Raw genomic sequence first — 23,864 nt, 5'->3', positions numbered from 1 at the left:
AGCTGTTTTGGAATCTGTTTGTGTGTGTTCTCAGACTTTTGTATCTCCTGCCCGATGGAAAAGGTTGGAAGAGTGAGTAAGCCGGGTGGCAGGGGTCTTTGATCATGCTGCCCGCTTTCCCCACTAGTGGGAGGTGTAGGTAGAGGTTTGTGTGATGGACTGGGCTGTGTTCACGACTCTCTGAAGGTTCTTGCGGTCTTGGGCCGAGCAGTTGCCATACCGTGATGCAGCCCGATAGGATGCTTTCTGTGGCGCATCTGTAAATGTTGGTAAGAGTTAATGTGGACATGTCGAATTTCCTTAGTTTCCTGAGGAAGTATAGGCGCTGTTGTGCTTTCTTGGTGGTAGCGTCGACATGGGTGGACCAGGGCAGATTTTGGTTGATGTGCACTCCTAGGAATTTGAAACTGCTAACCATCTCCACCTCGGCCCCGTTGATAGACAGGGGTGTGTACAGTACTTTGCTTCCTGATGTCAATGACCAGCTCTTCAGTTTTGCTGGCATTGAGGGAGAGATTGTTGTCGTTGCACCACTCCACTAGGTTCTCTGTCTCCCTCCTGTATTCTGACTCGTCGTTATTTGAGATCCAACCCATTATGGTCATGTCGTCAGCAAACTTGTAGATGGAGTTGGAACCAAATTTTGCCACGCAGTCGTGGGTGTACAGGGAGTAGAGTAGGAGGATAAGTACGCAGCCTTGCGGGGCCCAGGTATTGAGGACTATTGTGGAGGAGCTGTTGTTGTTTATTCTTACTGATTGTGGTCTGTGGGTCACAAAGTCGAGGATCCAGTTGCAGAGTGAGGAGCCAAGTCCGAGGTTTTAGAGCTTTGCTATGAGCTTGTTCACCTAACAAGCACGTCTTTGGCAATTCATCCAATAAGCATGTCTTTCGGGACTTGTGGGAGGAAACCGGAGCACCCGGAGGAAACCCACACAGACAGGGGGAAAACGTGAGGACTCCTCACAGACAGTGACCCAAGCCGGGATTCGAACACGGGTCCCTGGCGCTGTGAAGCAACAGGTGCTGACCACTGTGCTACCCGTTGATCCTAAGTGGACAGCATGGTAGCATAGTGGTTAGTACAGTTGCTTCACAGCTCCAGGGACCCAGGTTCAATTCCCGGCTTGGGTCACTGACTGTGCGGAGTCCGCACGTTCTCCCTGTGTCTGCGTGGGTTTCCTCCCACAGTCCAAAGATGTGCAGGTTAGGTGGATTGGCCGTGATAAATTGCCCGTAACTGTTCAAAAAGGTTGGGTGGGGTTACTGGGTTACAGGGAGGGTGGGAGCGTGGGCTTGGGTAGGGTGCTCTTTCCAAGAGCCGGTGCAGACTCGATGAGCTGTGTGGCCTCATCCTGCACTGCAAATTCTGTGTGATCTGTGTAATGTTTCTGAATGATGTAACTGCCCGAGATCTGTGTGCTCCAGCAATCCTGGCCTCTCGAGTATCCCTGACTTACATCACTCCACCGCTGGTGGTCATACCCTCAGCTGCTCATGTCCTAAGGTTTCAAATTCCCTCCCTACATCTCTTTCCCACTTTAAGACAATCCTTTAAAGACCTAACTCTTCAATCATGCTTTTGGTCACTTGCCCTAGTCTGTCTTGAGACTTGGTATTAGGTTTTGTTTCATAATTTCTCCCAGTGAAGCTCCTCAAAATGTTTGCTAGGCTAAAGGTTCACTGATCCAGCAACAATACCGCTCTGCCACTGCTTTCCCATCCCTTGGTGAATGAATCCGCTCCGCACTTTATTTGTTGCATTGCATTTAACCCAAGACAGATTGATCAGTGCTGTTGACCCCCCCTTCCCCGGGACTGCGATTCCACAAGCGAGTGGAGGCCAAGAAACAACGAGTGGAGCCGGCAAATAGGTCACAGGGACTCCCGCCACTCCCCGTCAACTGCACAAACGCCAGGAGACGGAAAACACGAAACATGGGAAAGGGACCGGAGTGGGGTGGATGCAGGCCAGTGGCTTCGTGGCTCACTGAGCACCGTGATCCTCACAAAGCCGAGGAGAGGGGGCGCTGTGCGGGCAACGGATAGATGAAGAATAAACGTATCTCAGCCGTGACAACACTCGGAGAGCGAGCAGAGTTCGCGGTGTCCCTCCATTAGAAAGGACATTTTCCAAGGGCGTTCGCGCAGCACCTCGCATCACCTTAAATCATCCCAAAATGCTACAAAGCCAATCGAGTACTTTTGAAGTGTGGCCCACTGCTTACACTTAGAAACCGTGACAGCAAATTTGCACACAGCAAGATCCCATAAACAATAATGAGTTCGGAGACCAATAACGTTTTTTTAAAAAGCAATGTTGGTTGGTGAATATTTCCAGGCGTGAGTCAATATTAATAAAGGGCCTCCCGTAAATATTGATAGTCCCAGGGCCTCTAAGAGTGAGAGTGGGACAGAGGGATACAGTTTCAACTGAGATTTGGGATTGAGAGAAATTCCTTTCTCAAAGCAAAGGCAACAACTTGCATTTATACAGCACTACGTCTCAACGTCTCTACTTCCTACGGAAGCTAAAGAAATTTGGCATGTCTGCATTGACTCTCACAAACTTCGACAGATGTGCCATAGAGAGCATCCTATCCGACTACATTCCAGCTCGGTATGGCAACTGCTCGGTCCAAGATCTCAAGAAACTGCGGAGTGTGGTGAACTCAGCCCAACGCATCACACAAACCTGCCACCCCCACATTGATTCTGTCTACACCTCTCGCTGCCTCAGGAAGGCAGACAGCGTTATCAGAGACCCCTCCCACCCAGGCATTGCCTTCTTCCAGACCCTTCCATCAGGCAGAAGGTACAGAAGTTTGAAGACCCGCACATCCAGACATAGGAACAGCTTCTTCCCCACAGCTATAAGACTCCTCAACGACTCCCCCTCGAACTGATCTGTTCCTTGTAAGAACACTATTCACGACGCCCTATGCTGCTCTTGCTCATGTATTTGCTTTGTTTGGCCCCTTGTGCCGCACTGTAACCAATCACTGTTTTGTCGATGTACCATTTGTCAATATTCTCTGTTGATTATTCTTGTGTCTACTATGTACGTACTGCGTACGTTCCCTCAGCTGCTGAAAAATACTTTTCACCGTACTTCGGTACATGTGACAATAAATCAAATCAAAAATCAAACCAGTGTCAGAGTCCTATCAGACAAAAACTGGGACTGAGCCAAAGGAGTAGCTATCAGGACAGGTGACTAAATGTTTGGTCAAAGAGGTAGGTTTCAAAGAGCTTCTTAAAGAAGGAGAGAGATGGAGAGGTTTAGGGACAGAATTCCAGAGCTTATGGTCTCAGTGTCTAAAGCATGGCCAGGATTTGGGGTTGATTAATAGCGGAGTCAAAGATGTAATTAAAATGAGTGTCTCAAAGAAACTGAGAGAGAGTTAGGAAATAGTGAATGGATGGAATGTATTCTCGGAGTATTAGAGACGAAAGCCCTGGAAAGCAAGAAAGGCTACCATTTCTATAGTAATAATAATTTTTATTAATGTCACAGGTAGGTTTACATTAACTGTGAAAATCCTCTAGTCCTCGCCGCACTCCGGCGCCTGTTTGGGTACATAGAGGGAGAATTACCGAACAGCACGTCTTTCGGGACTTGTGGGAGGAAACCGGAGCACCCGGAGGAAACCCATGCAGACACGGGGAGAACGCGCAGACTCCGCACAGACAGTAACCCAAGCCGGGAATCGAACCTGGGACCCTGGCGACATGAAGCAACAGTGCTAACCACTGTGCTACCTGCCTGTCAAGACCTCAGTGCATCCAAAAGAACTTACCGCCAATGGATATTGTTCATTTATGAACCAACTGAATGCTGCAATGGGGACACAATATATAGGTTCCCTCGTGGATGGTTGACCTGGCCCTCATCTGTGGCTAATTTGGGATTGTGTGGGAATGTAACATTTTGGCAGTGGTGGAATGCCAACCCCTAAACCCCACTCCCCACAAATACATTGAAAACTGCTGCACAAGCACCTAGTATTTGGCGGAAGCACATTTACAACCTCCCCCCGCCCACCTTTTAACACAGAATTACAACAAATCTGCAGAACAGTAACAGGCCACCCGGCCCAGCAGATGTTTGTGCTCCACCTACTCATCCTCCCATCCAATTTCATTCCATCCCATCAACATATCCTTCTGCTCCTTGCTCCTTCGTGTACATCCCCAGCTTCCCCTCTGTGCTATTCCCCTCAACCACTCCGTGGGGTGGAAATTTCCACATTCTAGTTACTCCCCGGGTAAAGAAGATTGTGGCGCGAATGTTACCTGCCGGCCCAGCCTGAACGTTGGCCAGGTCATGCAGGCACGGGCTGTTTCATCAGCCAAGGGATGGAGAATGGTACTGAACACCGTGCAACCATCAGCGAGTGTCCCACTTTCGAGCCTTACGACGGTGGAAATGTCTGTGGGTGAAACAGCTGAAGATTGTTGGGCCTATGACACTGCCCTGGGGAAACCCTGTACCGATGTCCTTGGGTCGAGATGACTGACCTCCAACAACCACAACCACCTTCCTTTGTGCTCAGTATGGCTTCAGTTTTGCCAGGTCTGGCTCCCAAACAGCGGAGAGGCAGCTGATTTGACCTGGAGCAGGAGTTGGGATCATTGGTAGTGTTGGTCTGGACAACCGGTTCCGTAGTTGCCATTATCCCTGTGGAATGTGCAGGTGAGTGGGGCGTCAGGTTGAGGGCAGCTTGTCATGGCCGAATTACATGAGCATCTTTCTCTGCCCATAGAATCCCTGATGTGGAGATGCCGGCGTTGGACTGGGGTGAGAAGTCTTAACAACACCAGGTTAAAGTCCAACAGGTTTGTTTCAAACACTAGCATTCGGAGCACTACTCCTTCCTCAGGTGAATGAAGAGGTAGATTCCAGAAACATATATATAGACAAATTCAAAGATGCAATACAATGCTTAGAATGCGAGCATTTGCAGTTTATTAAGTGTTTACAGATCCAGAGATAGGGGTAACCCCAGGTTAAAGAGATGTGAATTGTCTCAAACCAGGACAGTTAGTAGGATTTCGCAAGCCCAGGCCAGATGGTGGGGGGTGAATGTAATGCGACATGAATCCAAGGTCCCGGTTGAGGCCGCACTCATGTGTGCGGAACTTGGCTATAAGTTGCTGCTCGGCGATTCTGCGTTGTCGCGCGTCCTGAAGGCCGCCTTGGAGAACGCTTACCCGGAGATCAGAGGCTGAATGCCCTTGACTGCTGAAGTGTTCCCCGACTGGAAGGGAACATTCCTGCCTGGTGATTGTCGCACGATGTCCGTTCATTCGTTGTCGCAGCGTCTGCATGGTCTCGCCAATGTACCACGCTTCGGGACATCCTTTCCTGCAGCGTATGAGGTAGACCACGTTGGCCGAGTCACACGAGTATGTACCGCGTACCTGGTGGGTGTTGTTCTCACGTGTAATGGTGGTATTCATGTCGATGATCTGGCACGTCTTGCAGAGATTGCCATGCAGGGTTGTGTGGTGTCGTGGTCACTGTTCTGAAGGCTGGGTAGTTTGCTGCAAACAATGGTCCGTTTGAGGTTGCGCGGTTGTTTGAAGGCAAGTAGTGGGGGTGTGGAGATGACCTTGGCAAGATGTTCATCTTCATCGATGACGTGTTGAAGGCTGTGAAGAAGATGTTGTTGTTTCTCTGCTCCGGGGAAGTACTGGACGACGACGGGTACTCTGTCAGTTGTGTCCCGTGTTTGACGCTACGACAACGAATGAACGGACATCGTGCGACAATCACCAGGCAGGAATGTTCCCTTCCAGTCGGGGAACACTTCAGCAGTCAAGGGCATTCAGCCCCTGATCTCCGGGTAAGCGTTCTCCAAGGCGGCCTTCAGGACGCGCGACAACGCAGAATCGCCGAGCAGAAACTTATAGCCAAGTTCCGCATACATGAGTGCGGCCTCAACCGGGACCTGGGATTCATGTCGCATTACATTCATCCCCCACCATCTGGCCTGCAAAATCCTACCAACTGTCCTGGCTTGAGACAATTCACACCTCTTTAACCTGGGGCTACCCCATCTCTGGATCTGTAAACACTTAATTACCTGCAAATGCTCGCATTCTAAGCATTGTCTTGCATCTTTGAATCTGTCTATATATATATGTGTCTGGAATCCACCTCTTCATTCACCTGAGGAAGGAGCAGCGCTCCGAAAGCTAGTGTTTGAAACAAACCTGCTGGACTTTAACCTGGTGTTATAAGACTTCTTACCATAGAATCCCTGCAGTGAAGAAGTAGAGTACGAAGTCTTACAACACCAGGTTAAAGTCCAACAGGTTTGTTTCGGTGTCACTAGCTTTCGGAGCGCTGCTCCTTCCTCAGGTGAATGAAGAGGTCTGTTCCAGAAACACATATATAGACAAATTCAAAGATGCCAAACAATGCTTGGAATGCGAGCATTAGCAGGTGATTAAATCTTTACAGATCCAGAGATGGGGTAACCCCAGGTTAAAGAGGTGTGAATTGTCCAAGCCAGGACAGTTGGTAGGATTTCGCAGGCCAGATGGTGGGGGATGAATGTAATGTGACATGAATTCCAGGTCCCGGTTGAGGCCGCACTCATGTGTGCGGAACTTGGCTATAAGTTTCTGCTCGGCGATTCTGCGTTGTCGCGGGTCCTGAAGGCCGCCTTGGAGAACTCTTACCCGGAGATCAGAGGCTGAATGCCCGTGACTGCTGAAGTGTTCCCCGACTGGAAGGGAACATTCCTGCCTGGTGATTGTTGCGCGATGTCCGTTCATTCGTTGTCGCAGCGTCTGCATGGTCTCGCCAATGTACCACGCTTTGGGACATCCTTTCCTGCAGCGTATGAGGTAGACAACGTTGGCCGAGTCGCACGAGTATGTACCGCGTACCTGGTGGGTGGTGTTCTCACGTGTAATAGTGGTATCCATGTCGATGATCTGGCACGTCTTGCAGAGATTGCCATGGCAGGGTTGTGTGGTGTCGTGGTCACTGTTCTGAAGGCTGGGTAGTTTGCTGCAAACAATGGTTTGTTTGAGGTTGCGCGGTTGTTTGAAGGCAAGTAGTGGGGGTGTGGGGATGACCTTGGCAAGGTGTTCATCGTCATCAATGACGTGTTGAAGGCTGTGAAGCATCTTCTTCACAGCCTTCAACACGTCATTGATGACGATGAACATCTTGCCAAGGTCATCCCCACACCCCCACTACTTGCCTTCAAACAACCGCGCAACCTCAAACAAACCATTGTTTGCAGCAAACTACCCAGTCTTCAGAACAGTGACCATGACACCACACAACCCTGCCATGGCAATCTCTGCAAGACGTGCCAGATCATCGACATGGATACCACTATTACACGTGAGAACACCACCCACCAGGTACGCGGTACATACTCGTGCGACTCGGCCAACGTTGTCTACCTCATACGCTGCAGGAAAGGATGTCCCAAAGCGTGGTACATTGGCGAGACCATGCAGACGCTGCGACAACGAATGAACGGACATCGCGCAACAATCACCAGGCAGGAATGTTCCCTTCCAGTCGGGGAACACTTCAGCAGTCACGGGCATTCAGCCTCTGATCTCCGGGTAAGCGTTCTCCAAGGCGGCCTTCAGGACCCGCGACAACGCAGAATCGCCGAGCAGAAACTTATAGCCAAATTCCGCACACGAGTGCGGCCTCAACCGGGACCTGGAATTCATGTCACATTACATTCATCCCCCACCATCTGGCCTGCGAAATCCTACCAACTGTCCTGGCTTGGACAATTCACACCTCTTTAACCTGGGGTTACCCCATCTCTGGATCTGTAAAGATTTAATCACCTGCTAATGCTCGCATTCCAAGCATTGTTTGGCATCTTTGAATTTGTCTATATATGTGTTTCTGGAACAGACCTCTTCATTCACCTGAGGAAGGAGCAGCGCTCCGAAAGCTAGTGACATCGAAACAAACCTGTTGGACTTTAACCTGGTGTTGTAAGACTTCGTACTGTGCTCACCCCAGTCCAACGCCGGCATCTCCACATCGTGAAGAAGTAGGCCATTCAGCCCATTGAGTCTGCACCAACCCTCTGACAGAGCACCCCCGGTACGCCGTCAGCGGCACTGTTTTCCTCACCACATGCAACCCAGCCAGCAGCGGGTCACTCACCATGTTCATGACCTTCTTTCCGACGGAGCCGCTCCTTTCGCGAGGACACCGCCGACTCGGTCTCCGTCTCGTTGTCCAGGTTGTCCTGACTCCCGGCTGCATTGGCGCTGTGGGAAAACAATACATTTGTTTCAACAAAATGAAGGCCGCGAGTCAGAATCCCACATCATCGCCATGCGCCAAGCAGCTGGCAAGGTAAAACCCGGCAAACCAGTCACACTGTCACTGACGGCAATTTGTACATGTTAGCAACGTGGTTGCAGATAACGTCAGGATTATACAGCACAGAATTATATATATATCACTTTAAAATAAAAAAAGATATCGCAGGACTCAGGAAAAATGGTAGCAGAGTGAGATTTACTGAACGGCTCTTTCAAAGGACAAGTACGAGTACGATGGGTCAAATGGCCTGTGCCGTATGATTCTACCGAGGAGAGTCACTGGCGGTTAACCGGCAGAGTTGAGCGGCAGATTGAAAGGGGCTGAATGGCCTCCTCCTGTACCGATGCCACCCCCCCCCCCCCTTCCAAGGATGTTGATGGTGGGGGACTCGGTGCCAAGGGGAGATGATTAGAGATTCTGTCCTGTTGGAGGTGGTCGGATTGCTATCTGAAAAGAAAGAAGGTGCGAGGTTACCGGGATAAAGGCAGGGGAGCGGGGCGAGGTCGAATGCTCTTTCAGAGAGCCAGTGCACACTCGATGGGCCAATTGGCCTCCGTCCACACTGTAAAGATTCTGCGACGTTGTCATTCGCTGCCGCTTATATGTTGCGAATACCGATTGGCATGTATCAAACCCGGGCTGAATATTTTCCAGGTCTTGCTGCAGGCAGGTATGGAGGGCATTAGATATGAGGAGCGGTTGAATAAACTCGGTTTGTTCTCACTGGAACGACGGAGGTTGAGGGGCGACCTGATAGAGGTCTACAAAATTATGAGGGGCATAGACAGAGTGGATAGGCAGAGGCTTTTCCCCAGGGTAGAGGGGTCAATTACTAGGGGGCATAGGTTCAAGGTGAGAGGGGCAAGGTTTAGAGTAGATGTACGAGGCAAGTTTTTTTTTTTTTTTTACAGAGGGTAGTGGGTGCCTGGAACTCGCTGCCGGAGGAGGTGGTGGAAGCAGGGACGATAGTGATGTTTAAGGGGCATCTTGACAAATACATGAATAGGATGGGAATAGAGGGATACGGACCGAGGAAGTGTAGAAGATTTTAGTTTAGACGGGCAGCATGGTCGGCACAGGCTTGGAGGGCCGAAGGGCCTGTTCCTGTGCTGTATGTTTCTTTATTCTTTGACTGTTCTCCGTACTGCTTGACCACTTTCACAAAGCAATGTTTTCAAGGCATCAAGTGACCTCTATTACATTGCCCAAGAGGTCGTTCTTTAGCAGGGTGCAAAGGTCAATCGGCTATGCATCTGTGGGAGCATCACATCCAAACCAGATGCGGCCCTCGTCCGACCACCTCGCAGAAATTAACGTAGCAACGGGTTAGCGGCCACCTGCCAATGACCAGGAATCTGCACCCTCCCCAACCCAACGTTAATCAATAAGCTCACACCTCCAGCTCACAGCCACGGGGCATCAGGCAGTTAAACTATACTCTGGTGAAGAAGCAAACTGGGAGCTGACAGCCGCAGATACCCATTCAATTAAAACAAGACTATTCGGAGCAAAATCAGGAAGCATTTTCTAAGGGGTAAAGGAAAGCTGGAATTCTCCCCTCCAATCCTTTGCACAATACCCGTACCGACTTTGAAGCGTCTGCTGAAAGTGTAGGGACAGCGAAATTAACTCTGACTGGTCTCAATCAAAGCCGCAAACCGACAGCCCCTTTTTCTAAAGTTAATTTGTTCAACTGTGGTGGCTCACTGCCCCCTGGTGGAAGCAGCCAGTAATTCAGGAAACATTGCCATATCTGTCGAAACAAAGATTTGCAAAACATGATCGGGCGGTCAAGAGGGAGCTTTACTCTTCATCTAACCCGTGCTATACTTGTCCTGGGAGTGTCTGAAGGGTGGTGCAGAGACGACTTTACGTTTTATCGAAGTATTTGTATTTGTCGCAAAGGCATACTTTTCCTTCATACCCTTTTCCGACCTGTCTGCAGGTTTTGACATGGTGATCACACCATCTTCCGCCAAGGTCTCTCCACTGTTGTCTAACTGGGTGGGACTGCTCTCACCTGGTTCCCTTCTTATCTGTCTTATCTCAGCCAGAGAATCCTTTGCAATGGCTTCTCTTCCTGGACCCATACGATTAACTCTGGTATCCCCCATGTAGCTATCCTTGCCACCCACCCTCCTATTCCTCACTGGCAAGTTTCTCCTCACCGACATTGTCTGAAAGCAGAGCGTTGTTTTTCGCACATACGCTGGTAACACCCAGCTCTATCTCACCACCACCTCTCTCAACTCCTCCGCTGTCTCTACATTATCACACTGTTCATGACTGCATATTTCCACCTCAAGAACGTCACCTGACTTTGTCCCCGTCTCCACTCATCCGCCGCTGAATCCCTCATTCATGGCTTTGTTACCTCCAGGCTCGACTATTCCAAATCCCCCCCCCCCGGCTGGTTTTCCACATTCCTGCTTCTGTCAGGGGCACCCGGCTCCTGGCCTCTTACAGCCTCGGTTCAAACGGGCAAAAAGAAGAGCTGAACTTAAGAGGGGAGATGGAAGGAACGGCCCCTGACATCAAGGCAGCATTTGACCACGTGGGGCATCAAGGAACACTGACAAAATTGAATTCAATGGAAACCGGGGGAAACTCTCCATAGGCTGGAGCCATACCGTGCACCAAGAAAGGAGGTGGTCTCCATAGGCTGGAGTCATACCGTGCACCAAGAAAGGAGGTGGTCTCCATAGGCTGGAGCCATACCGTGCACCAAGAAAGGAGGTGGTCTCCATAGACTGGAGCCATACCGTGCACCAAGAAAGGAGGTGCTGATTGTTGCTCGTCAGTCATCTCAGTCCCGGAATATCAACAAAGAACAAAGAAATGTACAGCACAGGAACAGGCCCTTTGGCCCTCCAAGCCCGTGCCGACCATGCTGCCCGACTAAACTACAATCTTCTACACTTCCTGGGTCCGTATCCCTCTATTCCCATCCTATTCATGTATTTGTCAAGATGCCCCTTAAATTTTAAGTCACTATCGTCCCTGCTTCCACCACCTCCTCCGGTAGCGAGTTCCAGGCACTCACTACCCTCTGCGTAAAAAACTTGCCTCGTACATCTACTCTAAACCTTGCCCCTCTCACCTTAAACCTATGCCCCCTAGTAATTGACCCCTCTACCCTGGGGAAAAGCCTCTGACTATCCACTCTGTCTATGCCCCTCATAATTTTGTAGACCTCTATCAGGTCGCCCCTCAACCTCCGTCGTTCCAGTGAGAACAAACCGAGTTTATTCAACCGCTCCTCATATCTAATGCCCGCCATACCAGGCAACATTCTGGTAAATCTCTTCTGCACCCTCTCTAAAGCCTCCACATCCTTCTGGTAGTGTGGCGACCAGAATTGAACACTATACTCCAAGTGTGGCCTAACTAAGGTTCTATACAGCTGCACCAATACTTGCCAATTCTTATTCTCAATGCCCCGGCCAATGAAGGCAAGCATGCCGAATGCCTTCTTGACTACCTTCTCCACCTGTGTTGCCCCTTTCAGTGACCTGTGGACCTGTACACCAAGATCTCTCTGACTGTCAATACTCTTGAGGGTTCTACCATTATTGCAGGAATTCCCCAGCAGACTGTGATAAGTCCAATCAACTTGAGCTGCTTTATCCAACCACCCTCCCTCCGTCGTTAGGTCACAGTTTCCAGTTCCATTCACAACTTCACTGATACTGAAGCAGTCCACGCAGCACGACCTGGGCAATATCCAGGCTCGGACTGATATGTGAACAGTAACATTGGCGCCAGGCAAGTGCCACATAATAATCATTCCCAACTAGAGTCTAACCATCTCCCTTTGACTTTCAACAGGATTACCTTTGTTGAATTTCTCACCATCAACATTTTGCAGCCATCACTGACCAAAGCTTAATTGGATCCGCCATAGCAATACTGTGTGTACAAGAGGCCAAGAATTCCGAGTTGACTAACTAATTTGTTGACGCCCAAAGCTTGCCCACTATCTGAGCCACAAGTCAGGAGTGTTATGGAAGGCTCTCCACTTGCTTGGGTGAATGCAGCTCCAACAAGACTCAAGGAATTCGGCACCATCCAAGACAAAGCAGGCCCACTTGATTTGAACCCCATCAACCACCTTACGCCTTCATGCCCTCAATCAACAAAAGGGCAGCACAGTAGCATTGTGGATAGCACAATTGCTTCACAGCTCCAGGGTCCCAGGTTCGATTCCGGCTTGGGGTCACTGTCTGTGCGGAGTCTGCACATCCTCCCCGTGTCTGCGTGGGTTTCCCCCGGGTGCTCCGGTTTCCTCCCACAGTCCAAAGATGTGCAGGTTAGGTGGATTGGCCATGATAAATTGCCCATAGTGTCCAAAATAGCCCTTAGTGTTGGGTTGGGTTATGGGGATAGGGTGGAGGTGTTGACCTTGGGTAGGGTGCTCTTTCCAAGAGCCGGTGCAGACTCGATGGGCCGAATGGCCTCCTTCTGCGCTGTAAATTCTATGATAATCACTGACGCACGTTGGCAGCCATGTGCACCATCAACAAGATGCCCTGTGGCAAGGCACCTTCAACAGCAACCCCCTCCCCAAACCGGTGACCTCCGCCTAGGAGAAGAATGGCAGCAGAATCATGGGGACATCGCCTCCTGGAAGTTCCCCTCAGCCGCACATCACGCTGATTCGGAAATATATCGTCATTCCTTCACTGTCGCTGGGTCAAAATCCTGGATCTCCCTCCCTCACAGCACAGTGGGTACACCTACCCCTCAGGGACTGCAGCGGTTCAAGAAGGCATCTCACCACGGCTGTTCGAGTGCACTAAGAGATGGGCAAGAGATATTGATCTTGTCACTGATGTCCACATCTCGTCAGTGAATAAGAATAAGTGTGTTTGACTAGACAGTATCGACATAATGACCAGGCTATTTGGCCATTTGTACCACCCAAACCAAACCCAACCCTGTCCCCATTCTGTGGTCCATAAGACATTGGAGGATAAGGAGGCCATTCGATCCATCTGCTCCACCACTTCAATGTGATGATGAGTGATCTGATAATCCTCCACGTTCCCACCTTATCCCCATAACCTTCGATTCCCTGACTCATTAAAAATCCATCTATCTCAGTCTTGAATATACTTAAAGATCCAGCCCTTACAGCTGCCTGCGGTAAATAATTCTACAGATCCCGCCTGGTTCTACGGTCAGCGCATGGGAGCAACACCCTTTCATGAGCTAGGAGGTTTAGGACTGAGATGAGGAGAAATTTTCTCACTCGCACAGGATTGAAACTGTCTACCCCAGAGGGTTGCGAGTGATCCTAGAATTCTTATAGCACAGAAGGAAGTCTTTCAGCCCATTTTGTGCCACTTCCCTGCCTGTTCCCCATAGCCCTGAATCAACTCCATAGAATCCTCATGGGCCCATGGCCTCCATCTGCACTATAGAGTCTGCATCGACCCTTTGAAAGAGCACCTTACCTAGGCCCACTCCCCCGCCCTATCCACATAACCCCACCTAACCTGCACATCTTTGGACTGTGGGAGGAAACCGGAGCACCCGGAGGAAACCCACGCAGACACGGGGAGAACGTGCAAACTCCACACAGACAGTCATCCAAGGCTGGAATTGAACCTGGGACCCTGGCGCTGTGAGGCAGCAGTGCTAACCACTGTGCCACCATACCACCCATCTTTCCTTTTCAGAAAATGATCCAATTTCCTTTTGAAGGCCACGACTGAATCAATCTCTCAGGCATTGCATTCCAAATCCAGTTAGGTAATTTGGACATTCTGAATTCTCCCCCCGAACAGGCGCCGGAGTGTGGCGACTAGGGGCTTTTCACGGTAACTTCATTGCAGTGTTAATGTTAGCCTACTTGTGACGATAAAGATTTTCATTAAATCCTAATCACCCACTGCGTAAAAAAAGGTTTTGAGTATATTCCAGTCTGTGTTCCACAGATGTTTGGGCATAAGGAAATTGGGCTGAGACCAGGACAGTGGGGTTGGTGTAAAAGACCAACCCCGATCGTACTGACTGGTGGAGTAGGTCTGATCTGTGCGTCATACTCCAGCTCCTATATTTAACGTTCTTATGTTTTGTCCGTGACACGGGAGCTGTTTGTTTAATTACAAACTCACCATCGCTGAATGGTGAAACAAGGCAGTTCCGTCAGTAACGTAATAAGATAAACGGCGGGTTTGGAACCTGGGCCACAATGCATCGTCTGCAGCAGGACTCTATTCTCTCTAATCCGATAATGACTAGTATAAACCGGCCAGAAGCACAGCAACAAATTCCTAGAGCCCGGTCTACAAATACAGCAGAGGCAGTGGGGGGGATCGAAAGTTACCACAGCAACACAAAAAAAACCAAGAGTTAAAGGATCCATTTTCAATTCTTCGCATTTTTTTCTTTCAGCTAATTATTCAGCCATTAGTTTTGGTCTGAATTCAGGCAGCTGCTTGCGAGCTCCACGGGGCAGAGTCGCAAAAGGTCAGGCTTGGGCTGGCTGATCTTTCTCTTATCAAATCAGGTGACTCCATCCCGCCATCGTAAGCTGGGGTCTGGGGGGAGTCTGGTGGGTGGTCGCAGATTCGCATCATGCTGCGCGTCGCAACAACAGATCTTGAGGAAGCTCACGGGTCGTACCACACCTCCCCCCCCCCCCCCCCACCCCCCCCGGAAGGAGGGCATTCAGCCCACATCTTGCCTGTGCTAGCTCTTTGAAGCAGCTATCCAATCAGTTCCGCTTCCTTGCTCTTTTCCAGTTGCCCAGTCATTCCTACCCCATCGAGTTGATAGACTGATTTGATTTGATTTATTGTCACATGTACCAAAGTACAGTGAAAAGTATTTTTCTGCGGCAGAGGGAACGTACACAGCACGTACACAGCAGACAAAAAGAATAATCAACGGAGACCATTGACAAATGGCACATCGATAAACGGTGATTGGTTATAGTGCGAAACAAGGGGCCAAACAATTGGAGTATTTCACCAATTGCCTTTTGAAAGTTACACCTGGTAAAAACAAAAGGTGATTGTTCGACAGCACACCGAATGATACCTCGAGAACACCAGGATGCATTAGACGTGATTTGACTACATTGCGTCGCTCTGCTGCCCGACTTCCGTCCAATCACTGCCCCTGTGCCGACGGAAAGGGAAGCCATTTGGCCCCTCAACCCCGCTTTGCCATTCAAGCAGATCACAGCTGATCTGTGTCTCAGTTCCACTTACCTGCCTTTGCTCCATAAGATTGACACCACCCCCTCCCCCCACCCCTCTAATTTGCTTCAGCACCGAGAATTTAAAAAAAATTAAACATGAGAAAATTGGATGATGATGCAATACTCTTTTGCTTAGCTTAACAAATACACACAGATTTAAAGATTAACATGAATTACAAAGTACATCTTAAGCTACAATGGTCTCTCACCTTTTAAACACACAAGGTGACTGTGGCAAGACACACTCCTCTCTGAACTCAAGTGAATGTGTGTGGATTTCACCTCAGAATTCCCCCAGATGAATATTGTACCATGAGCCACCTTGTTTCTTGCTTGCTGTAGCTGCATGCTTGCTTTCAATGACCTGTGTACGCGGACACCCAGGTCTCTTTGTACATCAACATTTTCCAATCTATCACGAGTTAAATAATACTCTGCCATTCTGTTTGTCCAGCCGAAGTGGATAACTTCACATTTATCCAGGTTATTTTCTCACTCACTCAACTCGTCCAAGTCACTCCTCTTCACCACTCACATTCCTACAAAGTTTCGAGCCGTCAGTAAACTTGGAAACATTACATTTGGTTCCTCATCCAAACTGTTGATGTATGTTGTGAATAGCTGGGACCCAAGCACTCCATTAGTCACCGCCTGCCACTTCAAAAAAGACCCATTTATTCCGACTCTTTATTTCCTTTCTTCTAACCAATTCTCACTCCCTGCCAATATATTACCCCCAATCCAAGGCACTTTAATTCTACACACTAACTTCTGACGTGGGACTTTATCGAAAGCTTTCTAAAAATCCAAATACACCACATCCACTGGTTCACCCTTATCTATTCTACGAGGTTACATTCCCCCAAAAACTTCAGTAGGTTTGTCAGACATGATTTCTCTTTCATAAATTCATGTTGTTCTTGTCTCATCCCATTGATATTTTCTACGTGTTCTGTTGTCGCATCCTTTATAATAGACTCTAGCACTTTCCCTACTACTGATGTTAGACTGGCTCGTCTATAATTCTCTGTTTTCTCCCTCCCTCCTTTTTTAAATAGCGGGGTTACATTTGCCACCCTGCAATCTGCCGGGACTGTTCCAGAAGCTACAGAACTTTGTAAGATGCCAACTAACGCATACACTTTTTCCATGGCCACAGAGCAAAGCACTAAGCAAACTATTGGGATTAAAGGCAGGCAAGTTCATACGGCCTGATGGCCAACATCCTAGGCTCTTAAAGGAAGTGGCAGCAGAGATGGTGGAGGTTTTCTCTGGATTCTGGAACAGTTCCATTGGATTGGTAAAAGGCAAGTGTAACACGCCTATTCAAAAAGGGAGGAAGGCAAAAAGTGGGAAACTATAGACCAGTTAGTTTAACATCTGACATTGGAAAATTGATGGAATCCATTATTAAGGAAGTAGCAATGGGACAGCAGGGAGGTTAATCCATCAGGGCCAGCATGGTTTTGCGAAGGGTAAATCGTGTTTGACTAATTTGCGAGATTGCTTCGAAGATGTAAGAAGCAAAGTGGATAATGGGGTCCTGTAGATGTAGTGTGTTTCGACTTCCGAAAGGCATTTGATAACATGCTGCACAAACGTTGGGGGTAATATATCAGCTTGGACAGAGGATTGGCTAACCAGCAGAAAGCAGAGAGTGGGGATATGGATAGATTCGGTGAATGGGGAAAAATTTGGCAGATGGAATTTAACGTGGACAAGTGTGAGGTTATCCATTTAGGTCAGAGGAATAAAAAGGCAACTTGTTATCTAAATGGAGAGTGAAGTAGTTGATTCTGAGACTAGGGTTCTGAATCTTAATAAAGGAAACTATGATGATATGAGGCGTGAGTTGGGTATGATCGATTGGTGAACGTAACTTAAATGAATGACAGTCTATAGGCAATAGCAAACATTCTAGGAGCGCATGGGGGAACTGCAACAATTCTTTATTCCCGGAAAAGTAAAAAAGGGAAAGGTGGCCAATCCATGGAGTACAAATTAACAATAGTATTCAATTCAAGGAAGAAACATACAAATTGGCCAAGAAAAACAAGGTCTGAGGATTGGTAGCAGTTTAGAATTTAGAAAAGGACCAAGGGATTGATTAAGAAGGGGAAAATAGAGTACGAGAGTAAGCTTGCAGGGAACGTAAAAACTGACTGAAAAGGTTTCTATATGTACGTGAAGAGAAAAAGATTGGTGGAGACAAATGTAGGTCCCTTACAGTCAGGAACAGGGGAATGTACAATAGGGGACAAGGAAATCACTGAGCAACTAAACACATTCTTCACAAATAAGATACCAGAAATGTTGGGGAACGCAGGGTTTAGTGAGAGAGAGGAACTGAAGGAGATCAATATTACTAGAGAAATAGTGTTGAGGAAATTGAAGGAATTGAAGGCTGATAAATCCCCAGGACCTGATAATCTACATCCCTGAGTACTTAAGTGGCTCTAGAAATAGAGCATGCATTGGCTGTCACCTTCCAGGATTCTATAGCCTCTTAACAGTTCCTGCAGATTGGAGGGTAGCTAATGTAACTCCACTATTTAAAAAGGGAGGGAGAGAGAAAACAGGGAATTATAGACCACTAAGCCTGACGTTAGTAGTGGGGAAAATTCTAGAATCCATTATCAAAGGTTTTACAGCAGAGCACTTAGAAAACAGTGGCAGGATCGGACAGAGTCAGCATGGATTTACGAAGAGGAAATCATGCTTGACAAAACTACTGGAATTCTTTGAGGACGTAACTAGTAGAGTTCATGAGGGGAAGCCAGTGGATGTGGTGTATTTGGACTTTCGGAAGGCTTTTGACAAAGTCCCGCATGAGAGATTAGTGTGTAAAATTAAAGCGCATGGGATTAGGGGTAGTGTATTGAATCCCAATCTGAAAAACAACCGTTTCTCACTACTCTCTGTTTCCTGTCAATCAGCCAATTTCTTATCCATGTGCTTACTTTCCTTTTTAATCCAAGAGCTAGAAGTTTGCTCACAAGTCTGTGTATCAAATGCATTTTGAAAATCCACATACACAACATCAACAGCGTTGCCTTATCAACCTTCCCTGTTGCCCCCTCAAAAAGATCCAGCAAGTTAGTCAAGCACGATTTTCCGTTAATAAATCCATGCTGACTTTCCTTCATTATCCCACACTTGTCTAAGAGACTATTGATTTTGTCCAAAGCTATAGTTTCCAGAAGTTTCCGTCCCACTGAAATCAAACTGTCGTTGCTGGCTTTATCCTCGCACACGTTTTTGAACAAGGACGTAACATTCCCGAGTCTCCAGTGTCTAAGGAAAGCTGGAAGATAATCACTCCTGCCTCTGCAAATCCCACTCTCACTTCCCTCAGTACCCTAGGGTGCTGATACCCTATCAATTTTAAGTAAAGATAACCTTTCTAACGCCTCCGCCTTCTGAATTGTAAAGTCCACTAGGCTCCAGTTTTTCGGATGGTTTGGGTTTGGCCTCCGCCATCTACAGAGCCAGCAGAGAATGCATCCTCGCTGATTCCAATTGGCCTCTGCCATTTTACGCTCTAATGAGCATTGATTGGCAGCAGGCAGGGTATCCGCCTATCACCGGGAGGAAGTCCTAGCTTGGAGAGCTACCAGGTACAGCCACCCACCCCCCAACCCACCCTCAAAAGCCTTGCCTGTTCCCCCTCACAACCCACCAGGAGAGAGCATCAAATTCAGGCCCTAGTGTAATAATAATCTTTATTATATGTCACACGTAGGCTTACATTAACACTGCAATTAAGTTACTGTGAAAGTGCCCCCATCGCCACGTTCCGGCGCCTGTTCGGGTACACCGAGGGAGAATTCAGAATGTCTAATTCACCCAACAGCACGTCTTCCGGGACTTGTGGGAGGAAACCGGAGCACCCGGAGGAAACCTACGCAGACACGGGGAGAACGTGCAGACTCCGCACAGACAGTGACTCAAGCCGGGAATCGAATCCGAGTCCCTGGCACTGTGAAGCAACAGTGCTAACCACTGTGCTACCCTGCTGCCCATGTACCCCCTCACCTCAGCCTGGGTGGTATCTTCTTTCTTTGTAAAGTCAGATGCACATTTAATACCCCGCTCCTGTTCCTGTCTCAACATACAAGTCTCCTTTTTTATCCTTAATCGGTCCTACTCTTTCAATTACCTGTCTTTTATTAGATATACGCTGATAGGAAACCTTGGAATTCTCTCTTTTATTAGCTGCCAGTCTCTTTTCATGCTCTCTTCTTGCTTTTCTTATTCGCTTTCCCACTTCCCCTTTTATATTTAGCTTGATTCTCCGTTGTATTTTCTACCTGACTTACTTTTCATCATCAGCCCATCTCTTTCATTATCCAGGGAGCTCTGGACGTTTTTGTCCTTTTTTCCCTCTGACCGTGACATTGCCCACAATGCTCGCATTGGTCTGGCACGGTCTTTTCTGCCAACATTTGATTCCAACCTATTCAGGTAAACTGGTATCCCATTGGTTCACCATGATACCACCAGGAATGAGCGGCTTCCATCAGGTGGAGAGATTGGCAGGTGGAGAGACTGGAAAAGCTTGGGCCAAATTTCCTCCTTCTGCGCCCAAGGTTCAATAATTCTAATCCCCACCCCATCATGACACCCCAAACAGAGGCTCAACTCCACCAACGCTCAACACACCGGTCAAATTCTGAAGGGGAATGCAAGCAGTGCAATGGGTCCCAGTTTCAAATGTGGAATTGCCTGGTGTGCTTACTGGAAGGAAGGTGGTCGCGAATCTCCGATGCCCCCGGTCCGCTCGATGGGAGGAGGCAGATCCGACTGGCTGTCCGCGCACGTGGATCCAGTATCCGAGTGGGAGCCCTCCGCAGACACCAGCTGTAAGACAGGAATAATTTCAGCATTAAACCCAACAGCAGAACAGCTTCCAAGATTAAAATAGCAGACAGCTACACTATTTATTTCACCGTGACTACGCCGAGGTGCTTGACCGAGAGCAAGCGGGCACAGAGCTGAATTCAAGAGGAGATGACGCACATAAAGATGTACATTTATAGACTGCCTTTGATGTGATAATACAACCCAAGGAGCTTCCCACCAGCCTCCTCAAACACAACTTCACACGGACCCGCATGCCGTGACTTGAGGGCAGCGGCTGGTGGCTTAATGGAGGAGAGAGAGGGAGAGCGGTGAAGATGTTTAAGGAGGGAATTTCAGAGCTTAAGGCCCTTGCAGCTGAAGGCAAGGCTACCAATGGTAGGACAATGATGTACCCTCAATCATGACACGAGAGAGTGTACTTGTAAAACGAAGGCTTTAATAAACAGAGAACTTCGCCGGCCAGAGAGATGAGTGCTCGCTGAGCGCCACCCACAGGACGTCACCTTATATCCGGCCCCTGGGAGGCGGAGCCGGAGGCGGAGTCCCCCAGGGTTCCAAACCCGGTCTTAAAGGGACATTGCATGCACGATCTTAAAGGCACATTACCCATTCATCACAGGCAATTAAAATTCAGAATGCGCAAGAGATCAGATTTGTAGGAGTGCAGAAATCTCGGAGAGCCGCAGGACGGGTTGAATGTCCAGCGATAGTGATGGCCGAGGTCATGAATGGGTCTCAAACGCAGGGTGAAAATTTTAAATCTGTGGCGACGGAGGGCCAGGACCCAAGGTCAGCGAGCAAGTCTGAACAGCAACAAGTAGATGATCAGTTAGAAGGAGCAACATTATAGATGAGAGAGCACTACAGCATGGAAGACCATTTGGCCCATCATTTCTGCACTGGTTCTTTGAATGAGCTATCCAATTAGTCCCATCAGAGTCAGAGAGGGCTACAACACAGCAAAGGCCACTACAGCCCATTGCATCTGCGCCGAACATAAACAGGAACCTAAATATTCTAATCTCATTTCCCAGCACATGGCCCATAGCCTTGTCTGTCGCGACATCGCAAGTACACATCAAAATACTTCTTAAATGTTACGAGGGTCTCTGCCTCCACCACCCTTTCAGGCAGCGAGTTCCAGACTCCCACCACCCTCTGGGTGAAAAAGGCTTTCCTCACGTCCCCTCTTAAGCCTCCTCCTTACCCAACTGAAGTTCCTCAACCCCGCTACCTTTCTAATGAGACTCTTCAACATCCCCGCCAAGGCCCTGACCTGCTGTTCTGAAGTCCAATGCTCAGAATTAGCCACAATAGTGTTTTATAAACGTCTTTTAAAAATGGAAACCGCGTGTCGTCTGAAGAAAAAGTTTACATTTCATGGGGGCCATGACTTCACGCGAAGCCTGTCTTTTCTCATCCCAGCATCTTCTCTATTTTGGTTTGGAAACTTGCCGTAAAAACATTAGAAGATTTCCATCCATCACTGGTGCCCTGCTGAGATGGGAAAAAGGAGAATATTTTCCTCCAATTCATCCGCCCAAACTCACGCTTCACAGCCCTGCCTGGTCTGCGAAGTATCTGTTTGTTCTCTTCGGTTTAAAAATAAATAGCCATGAGCCAAGTGCAACGTTAAGAGTGTTCAGGGCTCCAGGTCTGACCAGTCGATTGCGAGCCGCGATCAGTTATTTTGAGGAAACTTCGATATGACACTGGAGCCTGTTAAACCTCTGCTGCCCGTTCAAACAGCTCTGTAAAGTGGCCAAATTGACAGAGGGTTATTAACAAGCAGCTCAGGTCACTGCACCATTGTTTCTCTGACCCGTTTTCTTCTCTCGCATGCGCTCAACTCTAACCCTAAGTCTTGAGAGGTGAAAAGGTTGTAACTCCTGTGACTCCCCGCTGAACTGTTCATGTCAACCTGCACACTTGCTCTGCCCCTGCTCCCTCAGTGTCACATGGAAATAAGACAAATGAGGAACTTGCATTCTTTTTAAAAATTCATTCCGGGGATGTGGGCACCGTTAACATGGCCAACATTTATTGACCATCCCTAGCTGTCCTCGAGAAGGTGGCGGAGAGCTGCCTCCGTGAGCCTCCGCAGTCCATGGGGTGACTATACTTCCACAGTTGTTAGGACATTGACCCAGTGACGATGAAGGATCGGCTGATGTAGTTCCAGGTCAGGATGGTGCATGACTTGCAATGTTACCACATGCCGGCAGTCCCAGGCAGAGACGGGAGGGGAGGTTAGCTAAACATCTTTAACAACCCAGGGCTCTTCACAGAGGTGAGAATGTGCCACTGTGCTGTAATGTAGATTTTTAAATCATTTTATGTTGGAGGAGTACTTGGGAGGGGGCATGCTGGCGCAGAGGTTAGCATTGCTGCCTCATGGCGCCGAGGTCCCAGGTTCGAGCCCAGCCCTGGGTCACTGTCCGTGTGGAGTTTGCACATTCTCCCCGTGTCTGCGTGGGTCTCAGCCCCACAACCCAAAGATGTGCAGGGCAGGTGAATTTCTGAAATCTTTCACTCTGATTCAGAGTTGGAGACATCCGCGGAGGGACCCAGGAAGTTTAACCTTCCAATGGGCTATTTCCCTGCTCCTCCCCGGGACCCTCCGTGAATGTCTCCAACTCGGAGTTGGAGTCAAAGATTTCAGACCCGGAAATGTTAGACAGAAAAAATCCAATTGGCCCAGCTGCCACCCCCGACTCGGCCCTCAACACCCCGACTCCCTTTCCTTCCCTCCGGACCACCCCCGACCTGAGCAGATTATCCACTCACACACATGCCCACCCCTCCCACCTACCCCCTCCTACTACTACTGTATGCACTGATGAACAACTGAATGTCAATTCTGAAATTCTTCAGCAGGTTGGCAGCCTGGTGGCGGCCAACGAGACAGCCAGGTTGGGGCACTGGTCGATTATCCCCACCCTGGTTTGCACTTTGCCACACTCGCACAGGGGTGAGTCACGGTCTCCCCAACGAAAGAGGCTGCAGCGGCAGGGCCCAACTCGAGTGCGAAACCTGTTCAGTTTGACCCATTCGCCACGGGGGAGGTTGAAGCCTGGGACCTCCACAGTGGGATCATCAACCGAGTGGTGATTCTGGGCTGTGTTGTTGGCTTTGCACCACAGGTCCTTCCACAGGTTGGCAGCAGAACTGCCTTGCTCGGGTAGGCTGGTCCAGATCATATGAGGAAAGGTTGAGGACGCTGGGTCTGTACTCGATGGAGTTTAGAAGGATGGAGGAGAGATCTTATTAAAACTTACAGGATACTGCGAAGCTTGGATAGAGTGGACATGGAGAGGATGTTTCCACTTGTAGGAAAAACTAGAAGCAGAGGGCACATCCTCCGACTGAAGGGACGATCCTTTAAAACAGAGTTGAGAAGGAATTTCTTCGGCCAGAGGGTGGGGAACCTGTGGAACTCTTTGCCACAGAAGCTGAGGAGCTCAA

General features: G+C 48.8%; 1 protein-coding gene across 2 annotated transcripts in view; it reads right to left on the bottom strand.

The window, feature by feature from the left end:
- dvl3b (dishevelled segment polarity protein 3b) overlaps nt 1–23,864 on the bottom strand; it is a 155,191-nt gene that overhangs the window by 70,677 nt on the left and 60,650 nt on the right. For both annotated transcript variants that reach the window (XM_072473736.1, XM_072473735.1), the window contains exons 3-4: nt 20,275–20,396; nt 8,162–8,268 (exon numbers count right to left, since the gene is read on the bottom strand). In XM_072473736.1, coding sequence (XP_072329837.1) covers nt 8,162–8,268; nt 20,275–20,396 — 229 coding nt within the window. The remainder of the gene's footprint in view (nt 1–8,161; nt 8,269–20,274; nt 20,397–23,864) is intronic.

Source organism: Scyliorhinus torazame, chromosome 14 (assembly GCF_047496885.1).
Source record: "Scyliorhinus torazame isolate Kashiwa2021f chromosome 14, sScyTor2.1, whole genome shotgun sequence".
NCBI lineage: Eukaryota > Metazoa > Chordata > Chondrichthyes > Carcharhiniformes > Scyliorhinidae > Scyliorhinus > Scyliorhinus torazame.
This window is presented reverse-complemented; position numbering and strand designations above follow the sequence as displayed.